This window comes from Brassica oleracea, chromosome C1, assembly GCF_000695525.1.
Source record: "Brassica oleracea var. oleracea cultivar TO1000 chromosome C1, BOL, whole genome shotgun sequence".
Taxonomy (NCBI): Eukaryota; Viridiplantae; Streptophyta; class Magnoliopsida; order Brassicales; family Brassicaceae; genus Brassica; species Brassica oleracea.
Window position 1 is genome coordinate 43,496,490 of NC_027748.1, and position 20,749 is coordinate 43,517,238.

The window sequence follows — 20,749 nt, forward strand, 5'->3', positions numbered from 1 at the left end:
AACATATGCTCTGCTTTTTTGTATGCGACGAGCCATAAACATATCTCGTTATTTTACTAAGAAGTACAACTATTATAAGTACTCACATAGTTTTGGAAATTTTGATATGTATCACTGTTATAGTAATTTATTTTTATTTTAAATATTCAAAAGATATATATATATATATATATATATATATACTCATTTCGTATGTAAATAAAGGAATTGAATCTCTGAAGTCTGAACCCTTGAAAAAAGAAAATGGAAATAAATTCCCGCCAAAAAGGTGAGAAAATATTACTACAAAACAGAATAATGCAATAACCATAGAAAAATAATAATAATGTCAGGCATTAAAAACTAATTACTCCCTTAACTATATAACGCGTACCTTTAATTAACGCGTACTTCATCGTCAACATCGAGGTTGCTTAAAGTAGTAATAAGATTCCAAACGTTAGTTGAAGAAATTACGGATCTTGAGAGATCTTTTCCCCGTAAAACGAGAAATTTGTATGTCTGATTTGACTTGGAAACAGCCCCACTCGCTCATATACATTCATTCATAAAACTGCTATTTCTTAAGAGTCATTAAGCACTGCGCTTCTTTTTCTTTCTAGAGTGATCGATGGCTAGACTTGCGTTGATGGCTGCGGCAGTGGTTCTGGCTTTTCTTGCGGCAGCTCCGGTGACTGAGGTGGCCGCTAAGAGATGGATAGTGGGTGATAACAAGTTCTGGAATCCCAATATCAACTATACCATTTGGGCTCAGGACAAACATTTCTACCTCGACGACTGGCTCTGTACTATTCCCTGTCACTCTCTATCAACGTTGATTCTTGTCACACTCTACATTATATGATTTAGATCTGATGTGAAATGGGTCGCTTACACTCTTTTAATACGTTACAACATCTTAAAACTTTGTGTAAGATCTTGTCCAACACAATCAATCTTATCTTGTCTGAAAAGGACCACTAGATTCTTTCCTAGTCGTTTTCTTACAGTAAAAGGATAACTAAGATTAATGTTTATCCTTTCACGTATCTTGTTTGACTTATATAGTTTCTATCCATGTGTCTCTATTTGTTTTTTTTTTCTTTCAGATTTTGTGTACGAGAGAAACCAATACAACGTTATAGAAGTGAACGAGACCAACTACATAAGTTGCAATGCCGATAACCCGATCGCTAACTGGAGCCGTGGATCTGGAAGGGACGTTGTTCATCTCAATGTGACCAGACATTACTATCTCATTAGCGGTAGCGGTGGTGGATGTTACGGTGGTATGAAGCTCGATGTTTTAGTTGAGAAACCGCCTCCCCCACCAATCGCAGCACCTATCAAGAACAGTGCAAGACGAGCCTTCTCCAACTTTGGTTTTGCACATCAGTTTGTCATTCCAGTAGCTGTTTTTACAGTGATCGGGACAATGTGGGACGCGGTACTGCGGTTTTGTTAACGAGTCTTGACTTCTTTTTATGAGAAAAAAACGATTGTTTAGATTCTTAGCAAAGTGAAACTCCTTCCTCCGTAGCTCGTAGTGTTCGTTACTCTCTATTATGTTGGTTTCTTGGATCTTCAGTCATTCGTTGTGTCAGTGTGTCTGTGCCTTGGGAGATTGTTCATGCTATGCTTTTGTTGGTGGGAAATCAATTGTTGAAACCTGAAAGATAAGTGTAATTTGCTTTATATGAAAAGAAAAAACTTTATTGGACCTATATTTTGGGCTTTGATTTGTATATAGGTCTTTCAGTTTGGAACCATTGTAATGGTAGTTGTCACTATTACACTTTATATGATGTAACATGTCAATGACATCTAGGGCCGGGCCTGAATAGAAGCCCATCAAGCATGTGTTTGGGGCCCGAAAAAAATATATATGTTTTAAGGGCCAATAGTAAACAAAGACATCATGTAGCTCTACTGGTAACTTTACTCTCAGTGCGGATATGGACCCGGGATCGAATCTCCTAACTGTTTTTTCAATATTTTCACTGTTTTTATGAAATAAAAGGGCCAAAAATATTTTTTTGCTTGTGGACCAATATTTTTCAGGCCCGGCCCGGCCCTGCATCTATACACAACTATATGATAAAATATTATTTATTTCTAAACTCAATAAGTGCATACCCCGATATTCTGGCCCATGAGTCAGACAATATATGTATTTGATGTTGGAACATGACAAAGTTTTTCCCAAAGACCTGTTAGTTGCTATTTTAAAAATTTATCCAAAAGTTTTTCCCCCAAATTCTACTGCTTAACAACAGATCTATAGGGTGTTTCAAAAAAAAAACAACAGATCTATAGTTTTTCTTCACATCTATAGTTGTTTATTCACATTTACAGAAATTATATGTGGATGAGAACATATATAACTTCAGTATTAAAGTTTTTGAACAAACATCTAGTTTTCAAATATTTGATGTTTGTCTTGTAGGTGATATAATAAGTTGCAATTTGGCCGCGTTATCACATGACTTCAAAGATGTTTTGGAAACAGTTTATCTTCGACTCTTATGCAAGTCATATGGAAACTATAAACAGTTCCTAAAAATATGTATAATTTTTTTTTCATAATGTGGAAATTGTTATCTATATAATATACTTTTAAGAACTTTAAAGACTAGAGCCATTATTTCATAAGATTGTACCATAACTGTTCATGTTCTTATGTATTCCATACTAATCTACTTTGCTCTTCTTCATTTTTGGCAATTTTTAAATATTTGGTCGATTTTTAGTTGCATGAAGTTCACATGTTTAATTAATATGCATAGACTAATATGTATGAAACATATAGTCTATATTATAATACAAGACTAGTCTGTATGAAATATAATACAAACAAAAGTAAAATGGTGATTTTAGTACTGCACAAAGTTTAAAACTATTTTTTTTTTTGATTTACAGAAAACTAAACAGATTATTAATTAGTCTAACCAATACATCATTTTAATTGATTACCTCATATATTCATTTTGAATAAGATAATTTATAGATATTTTCATGTTTAATTACATGATTGCTACACTATTAGTAAATTAAAATATTACGAGAAACTCGCCGCTACAACATTGTTTAGGGTTTAATATATATTCATCTACCTCTGAAACAGTGGACACCATGATTAGTCTCATAAAAAAACATATCATTTACATCTGATCTCAGCAACAGCAAAATCAACTTCAAGCTTTGATATCTCCCCCTTCATTTGAGACACATCTCTATACAATCTGTTAGCCAATCTTTGTACCTCTTCAACTTTATCAATGGACTCCTCAATGTTGAAACCCATGCGTCTGAGCACAGATCTCGCCATCTTTCTCTACATCTCTTTTAGCAATCTCTAGTATCAAACTCCAAAGGAATTTGAAGATCATACCAAGAAAACTCAAACTGAACTCTGATCACACTAGCTTCTTGATCGCATCTTCGTTAGTGATACTGAAGGCTACTTCTTATTGACTTGTAACATGTGTAATGTGACTTGTGCATGCTTGACTAAGGAAAATAAAATTAAAACCAGCTCTAACAAGTTTTTGTTTCTTTTTCTATTAATTGTGTAATTTTCTTTGTATCTAATCATTGTTTGAGAATATGAATGTAACATATATTTCTTTTCCCTTTAAACTCTAGTAATTTATTAGTTTTTTTTTTGTTTTAAAATGTGCTTGTATAATATATATAAATCTATTGTAAATAATACAAAGACAAATAGTAAAGATAAGAAGATTAGCTTTTCTTTTCTATTTCTCTTCCAATGTATAAGGAGGGATTGTCTTATTATCCGTAATTATCTCTCTCGATTTTACATCCAAACCTATTTTCCTTTCTTTTGAGCAAAACCTAATTTCCTTTCAGTTTTTGATTTTTCTCACTTTTTTTTTCATTTCTTTATGGTCTAATGCGGGGATTGTCCTCCCTGCGTTGGACCCGTTACCCGACTCGGGTCCATACTCACGCCACCCGGAACCTCTCCTTTGATAATTAGCTTTCGTTATTATGGGTTGCTTCCACTCCAAGCATTCTTCTCCCGCTGGTCCTCCACGCCATCTCCGCCGCCGTTTAGACACCGCTGTCCACCGGAGTCATCCCCAAAACAACCACAAACCTCATGTTCTTCCTAGTCCTCCACCTCACCGCCGTGTTGTTAACTCATCTCCAAAAAAGCATCGCAATAAAGACGATGATGCTCCAAGATCGAGGACAACCGGAGTTAGCCTGAGATCGGGATTGACGCATGGCAATGTAGAGGCTGAGCAGGTGGCGGGTGGTTGGCCTTCATGGCTCAGCTCTGCCGCACCGGAGGCCGTTCACGGATGGAGCCCATTACGCGCAGAGGACTTCGAGAAAAGAGAGAAGGTTCTCTAAACATACCTTGTAATGCAAGAAACAACCCTATTATGATGTAAACAATTAACTTCTACCATTTTTTTAGATTGGGCAAGGGACGTATAGCAACGTGTTCCGGGCTTGTGAGGTATCGACGGGACGAGTTATGGCTCTAAAGAAAATAAGGGTTCAGAATTTTGAAACTGAAAACATAAGATTCATTGCGAGAGAAATCATGATTTTGAGAAGATTAGATCATCCAAACATCATGAAACTCGAAGGGATCATCGCGTCACGGAATTCAAATAGCATGTACTTTGTCTTCGATTACATGGAACATGATCTCGAAGGCTTATGTTCATCTCCTGACATCAAATTCACCGAGGCACAGGTTAAGAAAGACATACAAGAGAAAAAAAACAACATAACGTCTGGTGCAAGTAACTCTGTTTTGTTTTACTGATAACCCTAATTTCCTTTTTAGATAAAATGCTACTTGCAGCAGCTTCTATTGGGAGTAGAACATTGTCATTTACGAGGGATAATGCACAGAGACATTAAAGCAGCAAACATTTTGGTGAATAACAAAGGAGTTTTGAAGCTAGCTGATTTTGGACTAGCCAACATTGTAACGCCAAGAAACAAGAATCAGTTAACAAGCCGGGTTGTGACGCTATGGTACCGTGCACCTGAACTTCTAATGGGTTCCACGAGTTATAGCGTATCAATCGATCTTTGGAGCGTGGGATGTGTTTTCGCTGAGATTCTTACCGGAAGACCACTTCTTAAAGGAAGAACAGAGGTGAGAAAGGGACCAAAGCTATATATATAGAAATTACTCATTCCAAATAGAGGTAATATTTATTTGTTTGTTTTATGTAGATTGAACAACTTCACAAGATTTATAAACTCTGTGGACCACCAGATGAAGAATTTTGGGAAAAGAACAATAAGCTTCATTCTCAAACTAAGATGTTTAGACCACAACATCAATATGAAGGTTGTCTGAGAGAAAGTTTTGAGGAGTTTCCAAAAACAGCAGTTAGTCTTCTGGAGAAATTATTATCCACTAATCCTGAGAAACGAGGAACTGCCTCTTCTGCTATCATGTCAGAGGTATTAAAGAAAACCTAAACAGAAATGAATAAAATTTAAACTGACACTATCTGGTCTTATTTGTGGTTTTTGCTGTTATTTCAGTATTTTAACACAAAGCCTTACGCTTGTGATCCATCGACTTTACCTAAGTACCCTCCTAACAAAGAAATGGATGCTAAGTATCGTGAAGAACTTCAACGAAGGTTTAAATCATTATCGATTTTCACAAACTTTTTACATATACGTGTGTTTAGAGGTTAAAATATTTGTTTTTGCAGGAGAAGAGTTGGTATAAGGAAAAGAGATAACTTGGCACCCAAGAAATCAGGGAAATCACGTAGAACAATCAAAGAGCCTACGAATCTCAACAAGTTACCAACCCAACAGGTACGTATTCCAGCTTAAGTTACCCTCATTGATAATTTTTTTTTATGTTTTAAAGCTGGAAATAGACCGGAGTAAACCGATGCTTCTAATCTCCGGTTCTTTATTCGTAATTTGGTTGAATGTTAACGCAGGAAGGAAAGAAGGAAGCTGAGACAGAGATCATTGTCCAGACACCATCGGAGACATCTCAAGCGACGACTCGAAGCGAGTTTCCTTACACCGGTTTATCTCAAACCACGGCGCCGGCAAGCGGGTTCGCATGGGCTGGAGCGAAGAAGAGGAAAGAAAACGACGCAGCTTCAACGCTGACTTATAATCAGCCTGCAGGATCAGCGAGTCATGTCAGTGGTATGAGCATGGCATTTGCTAAGAACACTTTCGGGCTAACAATAAATGAAGACAAACCGAACTTGCTTAGGCCGCACGTTTCTCTAGACTCCTCTGACGTGTTGCTGTTCCCTGGCGTGCATCACAAGAAGTTGGATACGGTGAGTCATTTTGAATTTGATACGATCTTTCGTGATTTGGCGCCTTAATTTTATTGTATGACGATATCTTTTTAGGGTTTGACGAATGCTGGGGCGAATCCGAAGATTTTTCAAACTAATGGGATGAATGAGATACTACGGAGGACTGAAAGTGATGCCATTGTCGATGTTCGAAGACCGCCAAGAATAGAAAGAGGTTAAAAATGACAGAAATAATCAATATTACGTTTAGCAAATGTCATATTTATATATATCTTTACTTTGCATCATTTGTAGTTCACACATTAAAAACTTGTCACAAACAAACAAACCAAGAGAGGTCTGAAAAGTTCATTTGCATATATATACATGCACATTTGCTTATTATACACATAAACACGCACCTATCATGTTCGGTGGTCACCATGTTGTGAAACAATGGGTTCGGCATTTAAGAATGTAGTTGCAACATTGTCAGATACGTTAACATTGTCCCACCATTCCATGCAATGAGCCTATTTTCTTTCATTGCGAGAATGAAACAAGCGAATGTCCTATTTTCTTGAGACTGCCTAAAAGAGACTGGCCAGAAAATTTATGTACAAATGGCTACAAATATCATATATATAAGTCCAGAAACTTAAAACTATAAATTATGTACAAAGCTGCTCCTGGTTATTTCTTTTACTCGAGTTGCCCGGTCTTACATTATAAATTAAACGAGGCATTTTAGATGAGTCCAAAAACAAAAAAAAAAAAAAAAAAACTGAAAGAAGTTAAACGTTTAATGTCTTTGTGAACATTTCTTAGAAGGAGAAACAAAGGGAAGTGGGAAGATTATTCTTGAAGCGATCCGGTTGAGTTATTCAGAGGACTCGGAGCTGAGCAAGAAAAGCAGCACAGAGATCCAAGAACAGGAACTGAGGACCATGCACTCTCTGCAGATCAAGCAGATACTTGTCGTCCCGTGTTTTATACAACTGTTCCACCATCAACAACAAACATTCATCAGCCCCAGAGATTCTTATCATATCCATATTGAACTGAACAAGTTTAGTTCTATTTCTATTCCACTTCCAAATAACACTAAACACACATCAGAAACAGCATGCAACCCCCATTTGAGTCGTATAAATGTGTGCTTTTATCAAGAAGTGCCCCCAAATGAAGAAGAGGATTATTTATTTACCTGAATTTCAAACTTGACAACATTTGGAGACTTAACAGCTGCGTCGTTTTCTACAATGCTGGAGTCATCGCCAAAGTAGTTGTTATCATGCATCGAGTTACTTAGCATTCCATCTGCGTTGTTAGGAACCCATCTGCACTTCATGTTGTACGGCCCTATCTTCTTCCAACACACACTCAAATCTTGCAAGGCTTTCAGGACCTCTGTCATTATTTCACGCGGATGAGCCCTAGACTGTTGGATCAAACTAAACAGATTAAAAAAGATCCAAAAGCTTGACTTATATAATAGCATAAATTCAGAAAAGCATAAAGACCTGAAGTCCAAGAGCCCATTTTCTCTCAACAGGGTATTGAGATCTCAAGCCAACTCCTTGGAACTCCATCAGCCCCGGAAGACGATGGCTAACTGGTGAAGCTACGCTTTCTGCTGGATGCATTCGCGGAGTACCTTCCTGATTAAATTTTAACATTCAAGTATTACTTCAAAGCTCTTTTGCTAAAGTCAAAAATGGACAACGAAGACCCACCATAGTCTCTTGAAACTCGGCACCAAGATAACCAGCAGAGACACGGAACCGGTTGTCCAGTATCAGATAGTATGTCACAGTCCCCTGTTAAAAACAGCACTCGACAACAATTCAATATTTACCTTTGAATAAAAAAAGAGAAATAGCAAATGGACAAGAGGCTGAGGCAAACACATACATCATTTTGGGTCCGGTTGCGGAGAGACTCAATGAGTAGGTTTCTGTCAAATCCCATATTGATAACTTCTTGGAGAATCTCCTCGTCAATCTACAAATGAAACCAGCCCTTGTAAGCTATTTTGAAAAAGGGGAATATAAACAATCTCTGATGAAAATGAGAGTAGATACGTTAGGTTCACCTTTTTGGCCTGCTGCACCGTATCCGGAGGAGGAACGGCTAAATACCTTGGAAGATGAGCTTGGAACCAATTGTGTTGCCGGATCTCAGGAATGGTTACTCTTTTCATGGGGTCTACCACGAGCATCCTGGGGATCAAATCTCTAGCACCACCAGATAAATGGCTAGGCAGAGTATATATTCCTCCCTAATGGACGAAAAAGAGAAAATATATAACTTCAAGAACGCAAATATAACTAAAAGATCAAGTAACAGGACGTGTTCTGCAGTACCTTTATCTTCTTAAAAAGATTGGGAATGTTCTCATCATCAAACGGAAGAGTCCCACAAAGAAGAGCGTAGAGTATCACACCACAGCTCCAGACGTCTACTTCAGGGCCAGCATATAATTTTCCAGAAATGACCTGAAAACAGTTTACTGATCCCGATTAAAACTGATCTTTGAGAATACTCAGTGCTCCTCAGATACATGAATGTTCACCTCTGGAGCAGCGTAATTGGGACTTCCACAGCTTGTCTTCAGAAAATGGCCATCTCGCATAATGTTGCTCAGGCCAAAATCAGCAATTTTCACATTGCATTTGGAGTCCAAGAGCAAGTTTTCAGGCTTAAGGTCCCTGTGAACAACCATATTCCGATGGCAATACTCCACTCCCGATATTATCTAGTCATGATTTGAACTCTAAATGATAATGAATGATTTTGCTTGGAAAGTTACATGTTAAATCAAAAGAAAAACAATTACCTGCTGAAAAAAGTTTCTGGCCTCGTCCTCTTGTAGTCTACCCTTCTCTACGATATAGTCAAAAAGCTCACCAGAGTTGACATACTCCATGACAAGGTAGATATCTGTGGGAGTCTCGATGACCTCATAGAGACGGATGATGTGAGGATGCATAAAGAGTCTCAAGATTTTGATCTCTCTCCTCACTGCACCAAAGAGAAGACATGGAAAAAAAGCACTAAATGAATGAGATTTGATCAAAAGAAAGCTAATCTCCATAGCATATAGTGCACCTTTTTCCTCCATCTCCATGTTCTTGATTTTGCGACGGTTGAGGATCTTGATGGCAACTTTATGTCCGGTCAAAGAGTGCTCAGCAATCTTAACCCTGCCAAAGGAACCGATACCGAGAGTTCTGCCAAGCTTGTAATTTGGTAGAATCGATTCCACGCCGCCACCTCTACCTCCTCCTGATCCATCCATTTTCTACACAAAAGCTGCAAACTACACACACACACAAAAAGAGCTAATATTAAATCTACTACACAAGAATTTGAAACAAACTGCAAAGCAATGTTCAGTAGCGAGAATATAAACTTTATTATGAGTTAAACCAAACTCTATTCAATCTTAATTCTCCCGATTCTTGCTATGATAGAGCTTAAAAATAGCAATTTCTCAAAACTTTATCCCCAATTCGGAATAAGAACCCTAACAATCCAACCATTAGATCTCTAAGTAATTGGATCTCTCTCGTATCTGATACATAAACGACGGTTCCAAAGAGCGATCAAACACACTCAGATTTGCAAATTCAACATCAAAAAGAGAGACAATTAGTTTCCGAGAATAGAAGATTTCAGAGAGATCGAGCTTACCAAAAATAAGATAAGTCGAAATGCAGCAAAGAAACAAAAAGAGCCCTAAACTTCTGATTTGAGATTGGAAACGGAAAGAAGATGAAGAGATGAGCTCAATACCCAGATTCTGAGAGATTCTCTCGCTCTCTTCTCCTTGCTTGCGCGCTTGTATGCACAATTTTTTTTTATTTTCTCTTGTTTTTGTAAACGGGTTAATTATCGTTAATGTGGGGGACGTGGCAAAGAGTCATCAGCTACTTTCGTCTTTTCCCAAAATATTCAGACACACTTGTGGTAATGATGATTAGTCGTTACTTAATTAAATTAAAACTATCTAATAATTTAATGAATCAAAATGACAATAAAATGGATTCTTGATGTAACGTACGTTAGTGTCATGTCCTTAAGCTTTATGTATTCGAGAATTTAGAAAAGGGTGTGAGATTCCATAAGAGAAAGTATGTGTAGACGATTCATAGGTTGTGAGTAGATTCTTATATGGCTTTAAAAGAGTGTTGAGGAGCATCAATGTGAGAACGTACTCAAAACCTATGTGTCTGGCTATAACTGTATTTTCAAAATTACAAGAGCCAAGTTGAACCCCTAGGCCATAGTATCAACGGTCTAGTAACTCTTTTATCAATCATTGACCATAGAAGTCAGCAATACGTAGGGATACCAAAAGTCACTAAAGTGTAAGTCTGCAGATCTTCAAACAAATCAAGGAATGAAACAGTTTAAAGTACGAGAAAAAGAAGCTCTAACACTTCCGAAGCTCCATAACACAGTCACATAGAAACAAATACACAATGTTTATAAATTATACAATAATATTATTGGTTTCCCAATGTTTATTTAACCAAATAAAAGAACAACACAACCTGAAACCTATAACATTGTAACTAGTCTTTAACATAATCCGAAATATATATATATATAGAAAACAGAGTATATGGATCAACCATAGTAATGAGGATGACCAGAAGAAGGTGAAGCTCCCGTGGGATCAGCTGGTGGGTATTAGATGATAAGAACATCATTTGTATAGTTCAGATATGATAGGATATTGTTCCTAGTATATTCTCCTAGAATCATGGTGATCCCTTAGATCTCTCACCCGTTTGTACTATATATTATGATATCAATACAACAGAACACTTCAAGGGAAATACTTTTGCTTACATGGTATCAGAGGGTTTCAGATCCTAAAACCTTTCTACGCTTTCTCTCTTCCTCTTCTTCCTCTCTTTCACTCTCAGAGGGTTTCAGATCCTAAAACCTTTCTACGCTTTCTCTCTTCCTCTTCCTCCCCTCTTTCACTCTCCCTCTTATTACTTCTTTCTCTCGCTCGTTCTTATTCAATGGCGGCCCCACAACCTCCAATTGAACGTGCTTACGGCGTCACCATCATCAAAAACAACATCCCCATCCTCTTGGATATTGATGATGGCAATTATGACGCATGGAGAGAGCTGTTCTTAATCCATTGCCAAAGCTTCGATGTCGCTGGACATCTTGATGGAACGCTCTTACCAGACAATGCCGACGACCAACCTTGGAAGAAACGTGATGGCTTGGTCAAACTTTGGCTGTACGGAACTCTCTCCAAAGATCTCTTCAAAAGCACTTTCAAGGCGGGCGGTACTTCTCGAGAAGTTTGGATCAGACTTGAGAACTTCTTCCGCAACAACAAAGAAGCTCGTGCGATCCAACTTGATCACAAGCTTCGCAATTAGGAGATTGGTGACCTCTCGATCCATGCTTACTGTCAAGAACTGAAATCCACATCCGATCTTTTGGCTAATCATGATGCGCCCGTAACATAAAGAACCCTGGTAACATACTTGTTGAATGGTCTCAATGGAAAGTATGATAATATTATCAATGTCATCATGCACAGACAGCCCTTTTCAACCTTCGAGGAGGCCCGTTCGATGTTGATTCTAAAGGAGGATCGCTTGGGCAAAGGCAAGAAAACAACAGTTCCAAACGACGAGTCTTCTTCCTCGACAAAGGTCCTTGCAGTCACTACCTCCCCGAAGACCAGAGGAGCTCCTCTCACGGCAATCAACAACAACATTAGTTTTCAAACAGAGGACGAGGCCGAAACCGAGGCAGAGGGAAACACAACAACAACACACAGAGGTCGCAGTTTCAACAATGGAACACGCTATACTGGAACAACGGATTCCCAATGTGGCCTCGACAGCAATTCAATCCTTGGATGCAGCTCCCTCAACAATCATACGCTCAACAAGGTCTCCTCGGACCACGACCACAACAACAAAACCTTCAGGGTCCTCAAAACAACGGCGAAAACCAGAGGTTCGAGCCAACCACGGACTTTGCCTCAGCCTTTAACACCATGACTCTGCTCGACCCGGCAGACAGTCAGTGGTACATGGACTCAGGCGCCACGGCTCACCTCAGTAACACCGCATGTAATCTTAAGTCTGTTTTTAGTAATAGCATCGGAAAGACTGTGACAGTGGCCAATGGTGGTAAGGTTCCGATCAACTCCACCGGATCATTCTCTTTCCAAACTCACTATAGACCTCTTTCTCTAAATTCTATTTTGGTAACCCCATCAATCATCAAAAATTTGATTTCTGTTCGTCGCTTTACAAAAGATAACTCTTGTTCAGTGGAATTTGACCCTTTCGGTTTTTCTGTGTAGGATCTTCGAACACGGAAGACACTTCTCCGCAGTGATAGCACAGGAGATCTATATCCATTTCATTCTTCTCAGAATAAAGTGACGCAACAACCATCTGCTTTTCTAACTGCTTCTTCAGATGTGTGGCATCGTAGACTGGCTCATCCCAGCAATCAAACTTTAAAGGGAAAATTGCCAAAACGGAACAAAAAAACAACATAGTTGTCCCTATGGTATAAAACCATCACTAAGTTATCCCTATAGTATAATATTTTTCATAATGCCAAAACTAACCTTTCCTTAATCAAATTAAACATAAATTAAAACCATTTTTAAAAAGTGTAATGGAAAAAGATAAAAAAAAGGTAATTCCATAATGTTTTAGGAAGGAAAAAAATGAAAAAATATATCTTTTTTAAAAAAGAACACACGACACATATAAAAATATCCCCTAACCCAATTGCATTGGTTTCTAAAATCCTCCAAAACTGTTCTTTTAAAATCCTCTAAGGTAGAACTTGATTCCAATAACAGTAGCCTACCCCTTTTATCATCAGCCGAAAATACCCATTCCGTGCTTGAACTAAATTCCCAAACACCACATATTGTATAGATATGCATTATAAAACAAGAGCTTGTGAAAATTACAAGATAAACTATGGAGAAATCATAGATTGATGAAGAAGAAAAGCCAAATTCGTTTTTTTTTTTATATTTTGACAAAGAAAATCGACCAGGACACGTTTTAGAAAATTAGAATATTTTCTTAACCGAAACTTCCTTAATTTTCAGAAAAAACTGGTTTTTTATCCGTAGAAGGCACTTTCTACACTGTGTAGAACCATGACAAAAATTTTGAATACAATTTCTACTTTTTATAGACGTTCGTGTTAAGTTTAGATTTTGTATACACGAAATTTTAGAATACTTCATAAAAGTAGAAACTGTATTCAAAAGAAAAGTAGCGATCTTTACAATTAGTAGAATTCGCATTCCCCATATTTAGATTTTTAATAATTTTTAGATTGTTTCTTCTAAAAAAAGTAGATGGGCTTGTTTATTCTGGAATTCGTTTTCTACTAACCCATTTTCCGTAGAAGACGAATTCTACTTTTAGTGGAACGTAATTTTAAAATTTTATTTATCAAGTTTTTTAACCAAAAAAAAATATGTGCTTGTGTATATAGGTGTTTTATTAATTGTTTATATTTTTAATATTTTTTTGGATTCATAAAACTATTTATTTCATTAAATTTCAGAAATGGAAAGGATAAAAGGGAGAATAAATGGACAAATATGGTTTTATACCATAGGGATAACTATGTTGTTTTTATGTTCCGTTTTGGCAATTTTCTCAACTTTAAATTCTTTGCTTTCTACTTCTGTTTTACCTTGCAATAAACGAGATTCTTTTCATTTGTGTTCAGCCTGTCAGTTTGCAAAACATACAAAGCTTCCTTTCTCTCTTTCAAATTCGACAGTCACAAAACCTTTTGAAATAATCCACCCGGATCTATGGACATCGCCAATCCAGAGCTTAAGTGGGACCAAGTACTACGTTCTCTTCCTCGATCAGTACTCCCACTTCCTCTGGGTCTATCCCATGCGGTATAAACATGAAACTTTCTCAAAATTTCTCCATTTTTCAAACTATGTTAAAACACAGTTTGGAACAAATATCAAGTCATTGCAGTGTGACAACAGAGGTGAGTTTAATAACGCAAACTTTCATGATTTTTTTGCAACTAATGGGATGACTTTCCGGTTCTCCTGTTCCTACACATCGCAGCAGAACGGAAAGTCAGAGAGAATGATCCGTGCAATAAATAATGCAGTGCGCTCTCTTCTCTTTCAAGCTCAGCTACCTTCCTCTTTCTAGGTTGAAGCGCTTCATATGGAAGTCCACATTCTAAACATTCTACCGACCAAAACTCTCCAAAACAGAACTCCTTTCTCGGTACTCTTCAAAAAGCCTGTCTTTTATTCTCACTTAAAGATTTTTGGTTGTTTGTGCTATCCAAATATTAATCATTCTCACCTTCCAAAGCTCTCTCCTCGCTCTTCTAAATGCATCTTCCTTGGCTATCCTAAATATCATTGTGGCTATAGATGCTTCGACTTGTCCACTAAGAAGATCATCATATCACACAATGTGACTTTTGATGAGGGATGTTTCCCATATGAGACATCACAAAAACGCGATGAAACTCATTACGACTTCTTACGTACAGACGACGAACTATCGCCTTTGTTCAGGTCACTACTCGAAGCCCCGACAGCAACTCATTCTCCTCCTGTTGTAGCCAATCCTCCTTCTGAGGAGCCAACTCCTCCGACCCAAGTGGCGAGAGAGGCACCACGACACTCCATGTCTACACGTTCCAAACATGGAATATCAAAGCCCATACAGATTCTCTCACTTCATACAGAGGCTATCTCACCTCTACCAAAAAGCTATATCCAGGCTCTCAATGATCCAAATTGGAACCCATCTATGACAGTAGAGTACGATGCTATTGTTAAAAGCGGAACTTTTGATCTTTTACCTCGGCCTGCTAACACTAATATTGTGCGTTCTATGTGGTTACACAAACACAAGTATGATGCAGAGGGAAGATTCAAGAAACACAAGTCCAGGCTTGTAGCTAATGGGAAATCACAAGAGCAAGGCATCGACTTCGACAAGACTTTTAGTCCTGTCGTGCAACCAGCCACAATACAGACAGTCTTGCACGTTGCTCTTGTGAATGGATGGCAAGTCAATCAACTCGACGTGCAAAATGCCTTTCTACACGGTACCTTGGATGAAGACGTTTACATGTTCCAGCCCCCGGGGTTCGTTGATCCCACCAAGCCTAACCATGTTTGCAAACTAAAGCGTTCCATTTACGGCCTCAAACAAGCTCCTCGGGCTTGGAACACAAGGTTTGTGAAGTTTATAACTAACAATGGTTTTATTCAAAGCAAATCAGATACAAGTTTGTTTGTCTACAGGAAACAGGGACTGGTGGCCTATCTCATCCTATATGTCGACGACATAATAGTCACAGCATCGACAGAAACGCTAAAGAACACAATCATACAAGTTCTGAAAGCAGCATTTCCCATGTCAGACTGTGGTCGTATAAGCTCTTTCCTCGGCATCTCTGTCAAGTTCAACGATAAAGGGCTATTCTTGAATCAGTCTCACTACGCAGAAGACATCATCAACAGAGCTGGTATGTCAACATGTAAACCGTGCACTACACCTGTGGATATGAAGTCGAAACTTGATGCAGACGACGACAAGAAGGTCTCCAACCCTACGGAGTACAGAAGTCTCGCTGGTGCCCTTCAATATCTAACTTTTAAACGCCCAGACATCACCTATCTGGTACAACAACTCTGTCTCTTTATGCATGACCCTAGGGACAGTCACCTACAAGCACTGAAAAGGGTTATCAGATACTTGCAAGGCACGAAACAGATGGGATTACAGCTACTGAAGAACCAGAAAATGTCCATGACGGCTTACACTGACGCCGACTGGGCCGGCTGTCCAGGTACAAGGCGATCAACGAGTGGCTTCTGCATATACTTGGGAGATAACCTTATATCTTGGTCTGCCAAACGCCAACCCACAGTATCCAGATCCAGCGGAGAAGCCGAGTATAAAGGAGTCGCCAATGCTGTAGCAGAGTCATGTTGTCTACGCAACCTTCTACTCGAAATGGGTGCCCCACTATCACATGCTACTCTGGTCTACTGTGACAATGTGAGTGCCGTTTACCTATTCACAAACCCAATGCAACATCAGCGAACAAAGCACATAGAGATTGACATACATTTCGTTCAGTAAAAGGTTCGGATGGGTCAAGTTCGAGTTCATCACGTCCCAGCGGCTCTACAATACGCAGACATCTTCACCAAAGGCTTGCCTTCTACGCTGTTTACAAGCTTCCGCTCCAGTCTTGGTGTGACAGAGCCCACGCTGCAACTGCGGAAGGTTATTAGATGATAAGAACATCATTTGTATAGTTCAAATATGATAGGATATTGTTCCTAGTATATTCTCCTAGAATCCCTTCGATCTCTCACCCGTTTGTACTATATATTATGATATCAATACAACAGAACACTTCAAGGGAAATCTATACTATTAAAGCAGGTTCTATTGTCCTTTTTACCTAAACCTGCCATTTTCTTTACTAACATTGCATGTTTCATTAAGGGTAATCAAATAATATTAATAACACATCTATGTTGGGTCATTTTTTCGGATCCAGCCCACATCAGATCTCTCTTGGGCCATTTGAGCCGATTAAGAAATCAGATCCAATTCTCACATTTTTTTCCTTTAGGCCATTGAGTCCAAGTTCAAATAATTTTTTTTCAACTATTTTTAATTATTATTTTTTTCTTTTCTTTTCTTAATATAATTTAAGCATTCATAAAAAAAATTGAATTTTTTCATTGAAAAATACAAATCTTTATTAAAAGTATATAATTTTTTTTAATTAAAATATTAACCACATAATAAAATTAATTTATCAGAGTTATATCAACTTAATTCATTAAAGAAATAAAGTTTAATTTTTTAAACATAAATAGTCATTTAAAATAAAATACGATAAATAAAGATAAAAAGTTTAAGTCTTTTATAAAATAAAACACAAATATATGAAAATATGACATTTACTAAATATTTGTCAATTGAAAAAAATTTAAAAATAAACTCGCGCTTTATCAAAATCTAGTACCTTTGCTTACAGTGGGTACATATATGAACTTCTTGTGTATTGAGTCTGCACCTGCCCATTGTGCCAACAATCTGTTGGCCCACTAGCAGCGGCCACTCCTGGAACCTTTTGGCCCACCAGTTGGCTTAGATCAGGCAGTGTGTAGTCTCCGCTTTTGTCACTAAATGCCTGAAGAAAGAAGACGAAAAATCACTAGTTGAATAAACTAGAAAGTCGAATTCAGATTTCATACAATTGTTGAAGAGAAAAAAAATAGCATATGGTTCTTGCAGACATAAGTTATTATTCTCTTTCCCCAAGCTTTTTTGTTTGGGTGCACAAATCAAGAAAGCAACTGATCTTACGTACCTTTACATTGAGATCAGTATGACGAGTATGTTAGTCGAAGCTTACAGTAGCCTCCCGTCATATATGCAGTGTCCCTCCAATGCTTCTTTCGCTATTGTCGCCGTTGGTATGTCTACAGAAGAATCAAGAAAACGGAACATGAAGCAAATGATGACTATTCAAATTCTTAGCATACACATAAGATGATTCGCCATATAACCGAAAGAAGTATAGTATAATAATATATGTATTCAGATCATCAAGGTCATGTACCAGAGTATTGAATTAAGGCTTGCGTTGAACCATTTTTCTCAAATATTGCAATCTTCTGCACAGTCCCATAAGCGGAAAACACCTATGACAAGCAAAGGAAATAATTAATTTTGAGAAATGAAAGGATGCTGAGATGCAGAAACGTGCATAATGGTGTTCCTCACCGTGTGACAGCGTATTGCATATTCTCAATCAAAGCAAGTAGGACGTTGCTCTGAGTTTCTACCCTCTTTCCATCAGCACCCAAAGCAGGCTGAATGCAATGACGTCAAAGACAATCAGTAACGCATTCAATGTAAGAATTGTCTAAGCTGTTGGAGATAGACTAGAAAGAGGAAATATTTACCTGCATAGAACCATCCATAGCAGTTTGATTCACCGGAAGATATGGATTTGTGTAGTCCCTGAGTACGTCAGAAAATCAAAACACATGAATCAACTATTCAACCATAAGGCTTCCAACAGTAGGAGCAGTAAAACAATGGAATGGCACATTTGCGAGGACTCAAAACTCTACCTGCTGCGGTGGGACTGAAATTTGATATTTAGATCAGTGTGGGCTGAGTAAGACATTCGCAAATTGCATGAGCCTACATGTTCTGGAAGCAGATATCTGAATTTACCAAAAGAAAAGGAAGAAACCATCAACAGAGCTTTATCTTATGGTCAAAAGCATGAATGAAGGATTTGAGCATACTTGGGTATACTTCTACCATCCAGCGCAGTCCTTGCCGCTAAGGCAGTGTCCACATCAGTAAACTGAACAAGTGCCTGAGCAGGTTATGACGGCAGATGATGAGTTTAAACATCATTAGATTTTATGAAAAAGGCAAGACCTTGAAAACAAAACTCGATATCTCTAACCTGGAAACCAGCAGCTTTCTCAAAAGTGGCAATTTTGTGCACGAAGCCATAAGCAGAAAACACCTGAAACAAAAGTTTGGACTAGATATGAGTCATGTCCATATAATACAGTGGAGTAAATTGATAATAACTAAGGGAAGCAAATCAATCGAAATAAACTCAAATTAGGAGACTAAAAAAGAGAATGACTAGATAAGTGCAGAGTGACACCTGTCCATGAGAAAGACGAACATGAAACTATTTTCCAAACTCTCTCCAGAAAGATTATAATAAAGAGGCATCAACATCTGTGATTCGAGCATTTTCATTAACGTCAGATATACTGTAATTTACAATAGTATGTGACATACTGTATGTCTAACAATAAGTGGAAAAAAATACACTCAAAAGAAGTTTGCCTAATAACAACAAGTTGAAATATTTTCATAGATTAGAATCTACTCGAAGAAACGAAAAAAATCACTATAACAAGAAACAATAGTGGAAGGTAAGCTGAATATTCACATACCAGATGGATGACATCGATGCAGACATGGTGAGATTGGACTCCTTCAAAGGTGACCAATAGGACATTGCCAGGGACCTCTCCAGGACTCTGATTGTTGACAATCTCATGGCGATTAGAGTACTGAATATAAACAGTCTTCCCTCGAATCTGAGCCGGCTCTGAAGACGAAGCATAGTAAGAAACCATTGATATTGCCTGATTCACGTCACCCTGCGAATATGAATCAAAGTATACAGTTTCATCTTCAAAACAACAACGAGATACCAAAAAAAGAGTTCGAGTCCTTTTTTTATTCAATTTCTAACCAAATCCATTGGGGGGGAAGCAACAATCTGATGATCCAAGAGAATAAAAAGTTCTTACGAATTCGACAAAGGCTTGGTTGCGATTGGCGCCGACATTGGTCTTCGTATTGACGATCTTGCCGAATCGTTTGCATAGGTCGATGAGCTCCTCTTCCACGCATTCCCACGGCAGATTCCTCAGGTGCACCACCTTCGACGGCGTCTGGGTATACCTAAACTGTGATGAGCTCGCCATCTAGTAAAAAGGCGCGGGGGGCGCCCTTTTGTAGTTACAACAATTAGTCAGTCGGAGATCCCTACACACAAAGCAAGGCCGACGACGCTCAAAGGATTCTCTCTCTGTACTGTACAGCTAAAATATCTGTAAAAATTGCAAACCAGTCCCCTAAAACAAATTACTATGCTTCCAGATAGATGGATACCATGCAATGACGTCTATAATTAGCCCATTTAATCTGTTCATTAGCCTATATTAAGGGCCCAATAGTCCAGTACATTTTAGTTATCTGTCGCCGTGGTTGTGTGTTTGTTCCTTTCTTTTGTTGTTGTGATCTTCTCAATGGATTTTGCTTGCCTTATCCAATATAATTTTTGATCAATCTATATTATTAAAAGAGAAATACTCATTTGAAAATATTCTTACTTCATTAATTAAATTCTTTATTTTTTTTTCTTGTCTTTTTCAGTTGCATTTATGAAATATACTAAAACGAATAAAACTGCCTAATTTATTACTTGTCTTTTCAGTTACATTAATGAAATCTATATTATTAAAAGAGAAGTACTCATTTGAAAATGTTCTTATTTCATTAATTAAACTCCCTATTTTTTTTTGTTTGTCTTTTCCAGTTGCATTTATGAAATATCATAAAACGAATAAAACTGCCTAATTTATTACTTGTCTTTTCAGTTACATTAATGAAATCTATCTATATTATTAAAAGAGAAGTACCCCTTTGAAAATGTTCTTTCTTCATTAATTAAACTCCCTATTTTTTTGCTTGTCTTTTTCAGTTGCATTTATGAAATATCCTAAAACGAATAAAACTGTCTAATTTATTACTTGTCTTTTCAGTTACATTAATGAAATCTATCTATATTATTAAAAGAGAAGTACCCCTTTGAAAATGTTCTTTCTTCATTAA

The 20,749-nt window shown here is 37.7% G+C and overlaps 4 protein-coding genes and 1 pseudogene across 9 annotated transcripts; 3 read left to right on the forward strand and 2 right to left on the reverse strand.

Annotated features, from left to right (window-relative positions):
• Positions 1 to 469: 469 nt before the first annotated feature.
• LOC106298136 (lamin-like protein) lies at positions 470 to 1,691 on the forward strand. Of its 2 annotated transcripts, XM_013734223.1 has the most exons (3): positions 478 to 495; positions 603 to 785; positions 1,089 to 1,691. In XM_013734223.1, the coding sequence occupies exons 2-3, from the start codon at positions 611 to 613 to the stop codon at positions 1,442 to 1,444; spliced, it is 531 nt and encodes a 176-aa protein (XP_013589677.1). In that variant the 5' UTR covers positions 478 to 495; positions 603 to 610; the 3' UTR covers positions 1,445 to 1,691. The 2 variants fall into 2 exon arrangements, with proteins under 2 accessions (XP_013589673.1, XP_013589677.1); XM_013734219.1 differs by having other exon boundaries at positions 470 to 785.
• Positions 1,692 to 3,848: 2,157 nt separating this feature from the next.
• On the forward strand, positions 3,849 to 6,602 carry LOC106297178 (probable serine/threonine-protein kinase At1g54610). The gene is made up of 8 exons (XM_013733457.1): positions 3,849 to 4,350; positions 4,427 to 4,711; positions 4,805 to 5,122; positions 5,203 to 5,436; positions 5,521 to 5,621; positions 5,697 to 5,805; positions 5,937 to 6,293; positions 6,369 to 6,602. The coding sequence occupies exons 1-8, from the start codon at positions 3,991 to 3,993 to the stop codon at positions 6,492 to 6,494; spliced, it is 1,890 nt and encodes a 629-aa protein (XP_013588911.1). The 5' UTR covers positions 3,849 to 3,990; the 3' UTR covers positions 6,495 to 6,602.
• A 328-nt stretch (positions 6,603 to 6,930) lies between these two features.
• Positions 6,931 to 10,136, reverse strand: LOC106341788 (SNF1-related protein kinase catalytic subunit alpha KIN10). 5 transcript variants are annotated; one of them, XM_013780616.1, is made up of 11 exons: positions 10,053 to 10,136; positions 9,366 to 9,576; positions 9,094 to 9,278; positions 8,830 to 9,012; positions 8,621 to 8,752; positions 8,350 to 8,535; positions 8,169 to 8,258; positions 7,991 to 8,074; positions 7,778 to 7,915; positions 7,462 to 7,695; positions 6,931 to 7,252 (listed from the first exon to the last, which is right to left on the reverse strand). In XM_013780616.1, the coding sequence occupies exons 2-11, from the start codon at positions 9,553 to 9,555 to the stop codon at positions 7,139 to 7,141; spliced, it is 1,536 nt and encodes a 511-aa protein (XP_013636070.1). In that variant the 5' UTR covers positions 9,556 to 9,576; positions 10,053 to 10,136; the 3' UTR covers positions 6,931 to 7,138. The 5 variants fall into 5 exon arrangements, with proteins under 5 accessions (XP_013636070.1, XP_013636146.1, XP_013636214.1 ...); XM_013780692.1 differs by having other exon boundaries at positions 9,366 to 9,569; positions 10,053 to 10,133; XM_013780760.1 differs by having other exon boundaries at positions 9,951 to 10,097.
• A 1,157-nt stretch (positions 10,137 to 11,293) lies between these two features.
• Positions 11,294 to 11,668, forward strand: LOC106341166. Its single transcript, XM_013779983.1, has one exon. It carries the CDS (start codon positions 11,294 to 11,296, stop codon positions 11,666 to 11,668), a length of 375 nt encoding a protein of 124 aa, XP_013635437.1.
• A 3,859-nt stretch (positions 11,669 to 15,527) lies between these two features.
• LOC106342095 lies at positions 15,528 to 19,977 on the reverse strand (annotated as a pseudogene).
• Positions 19,978 to 20,749: the final 772 nt, after the last annotated feature.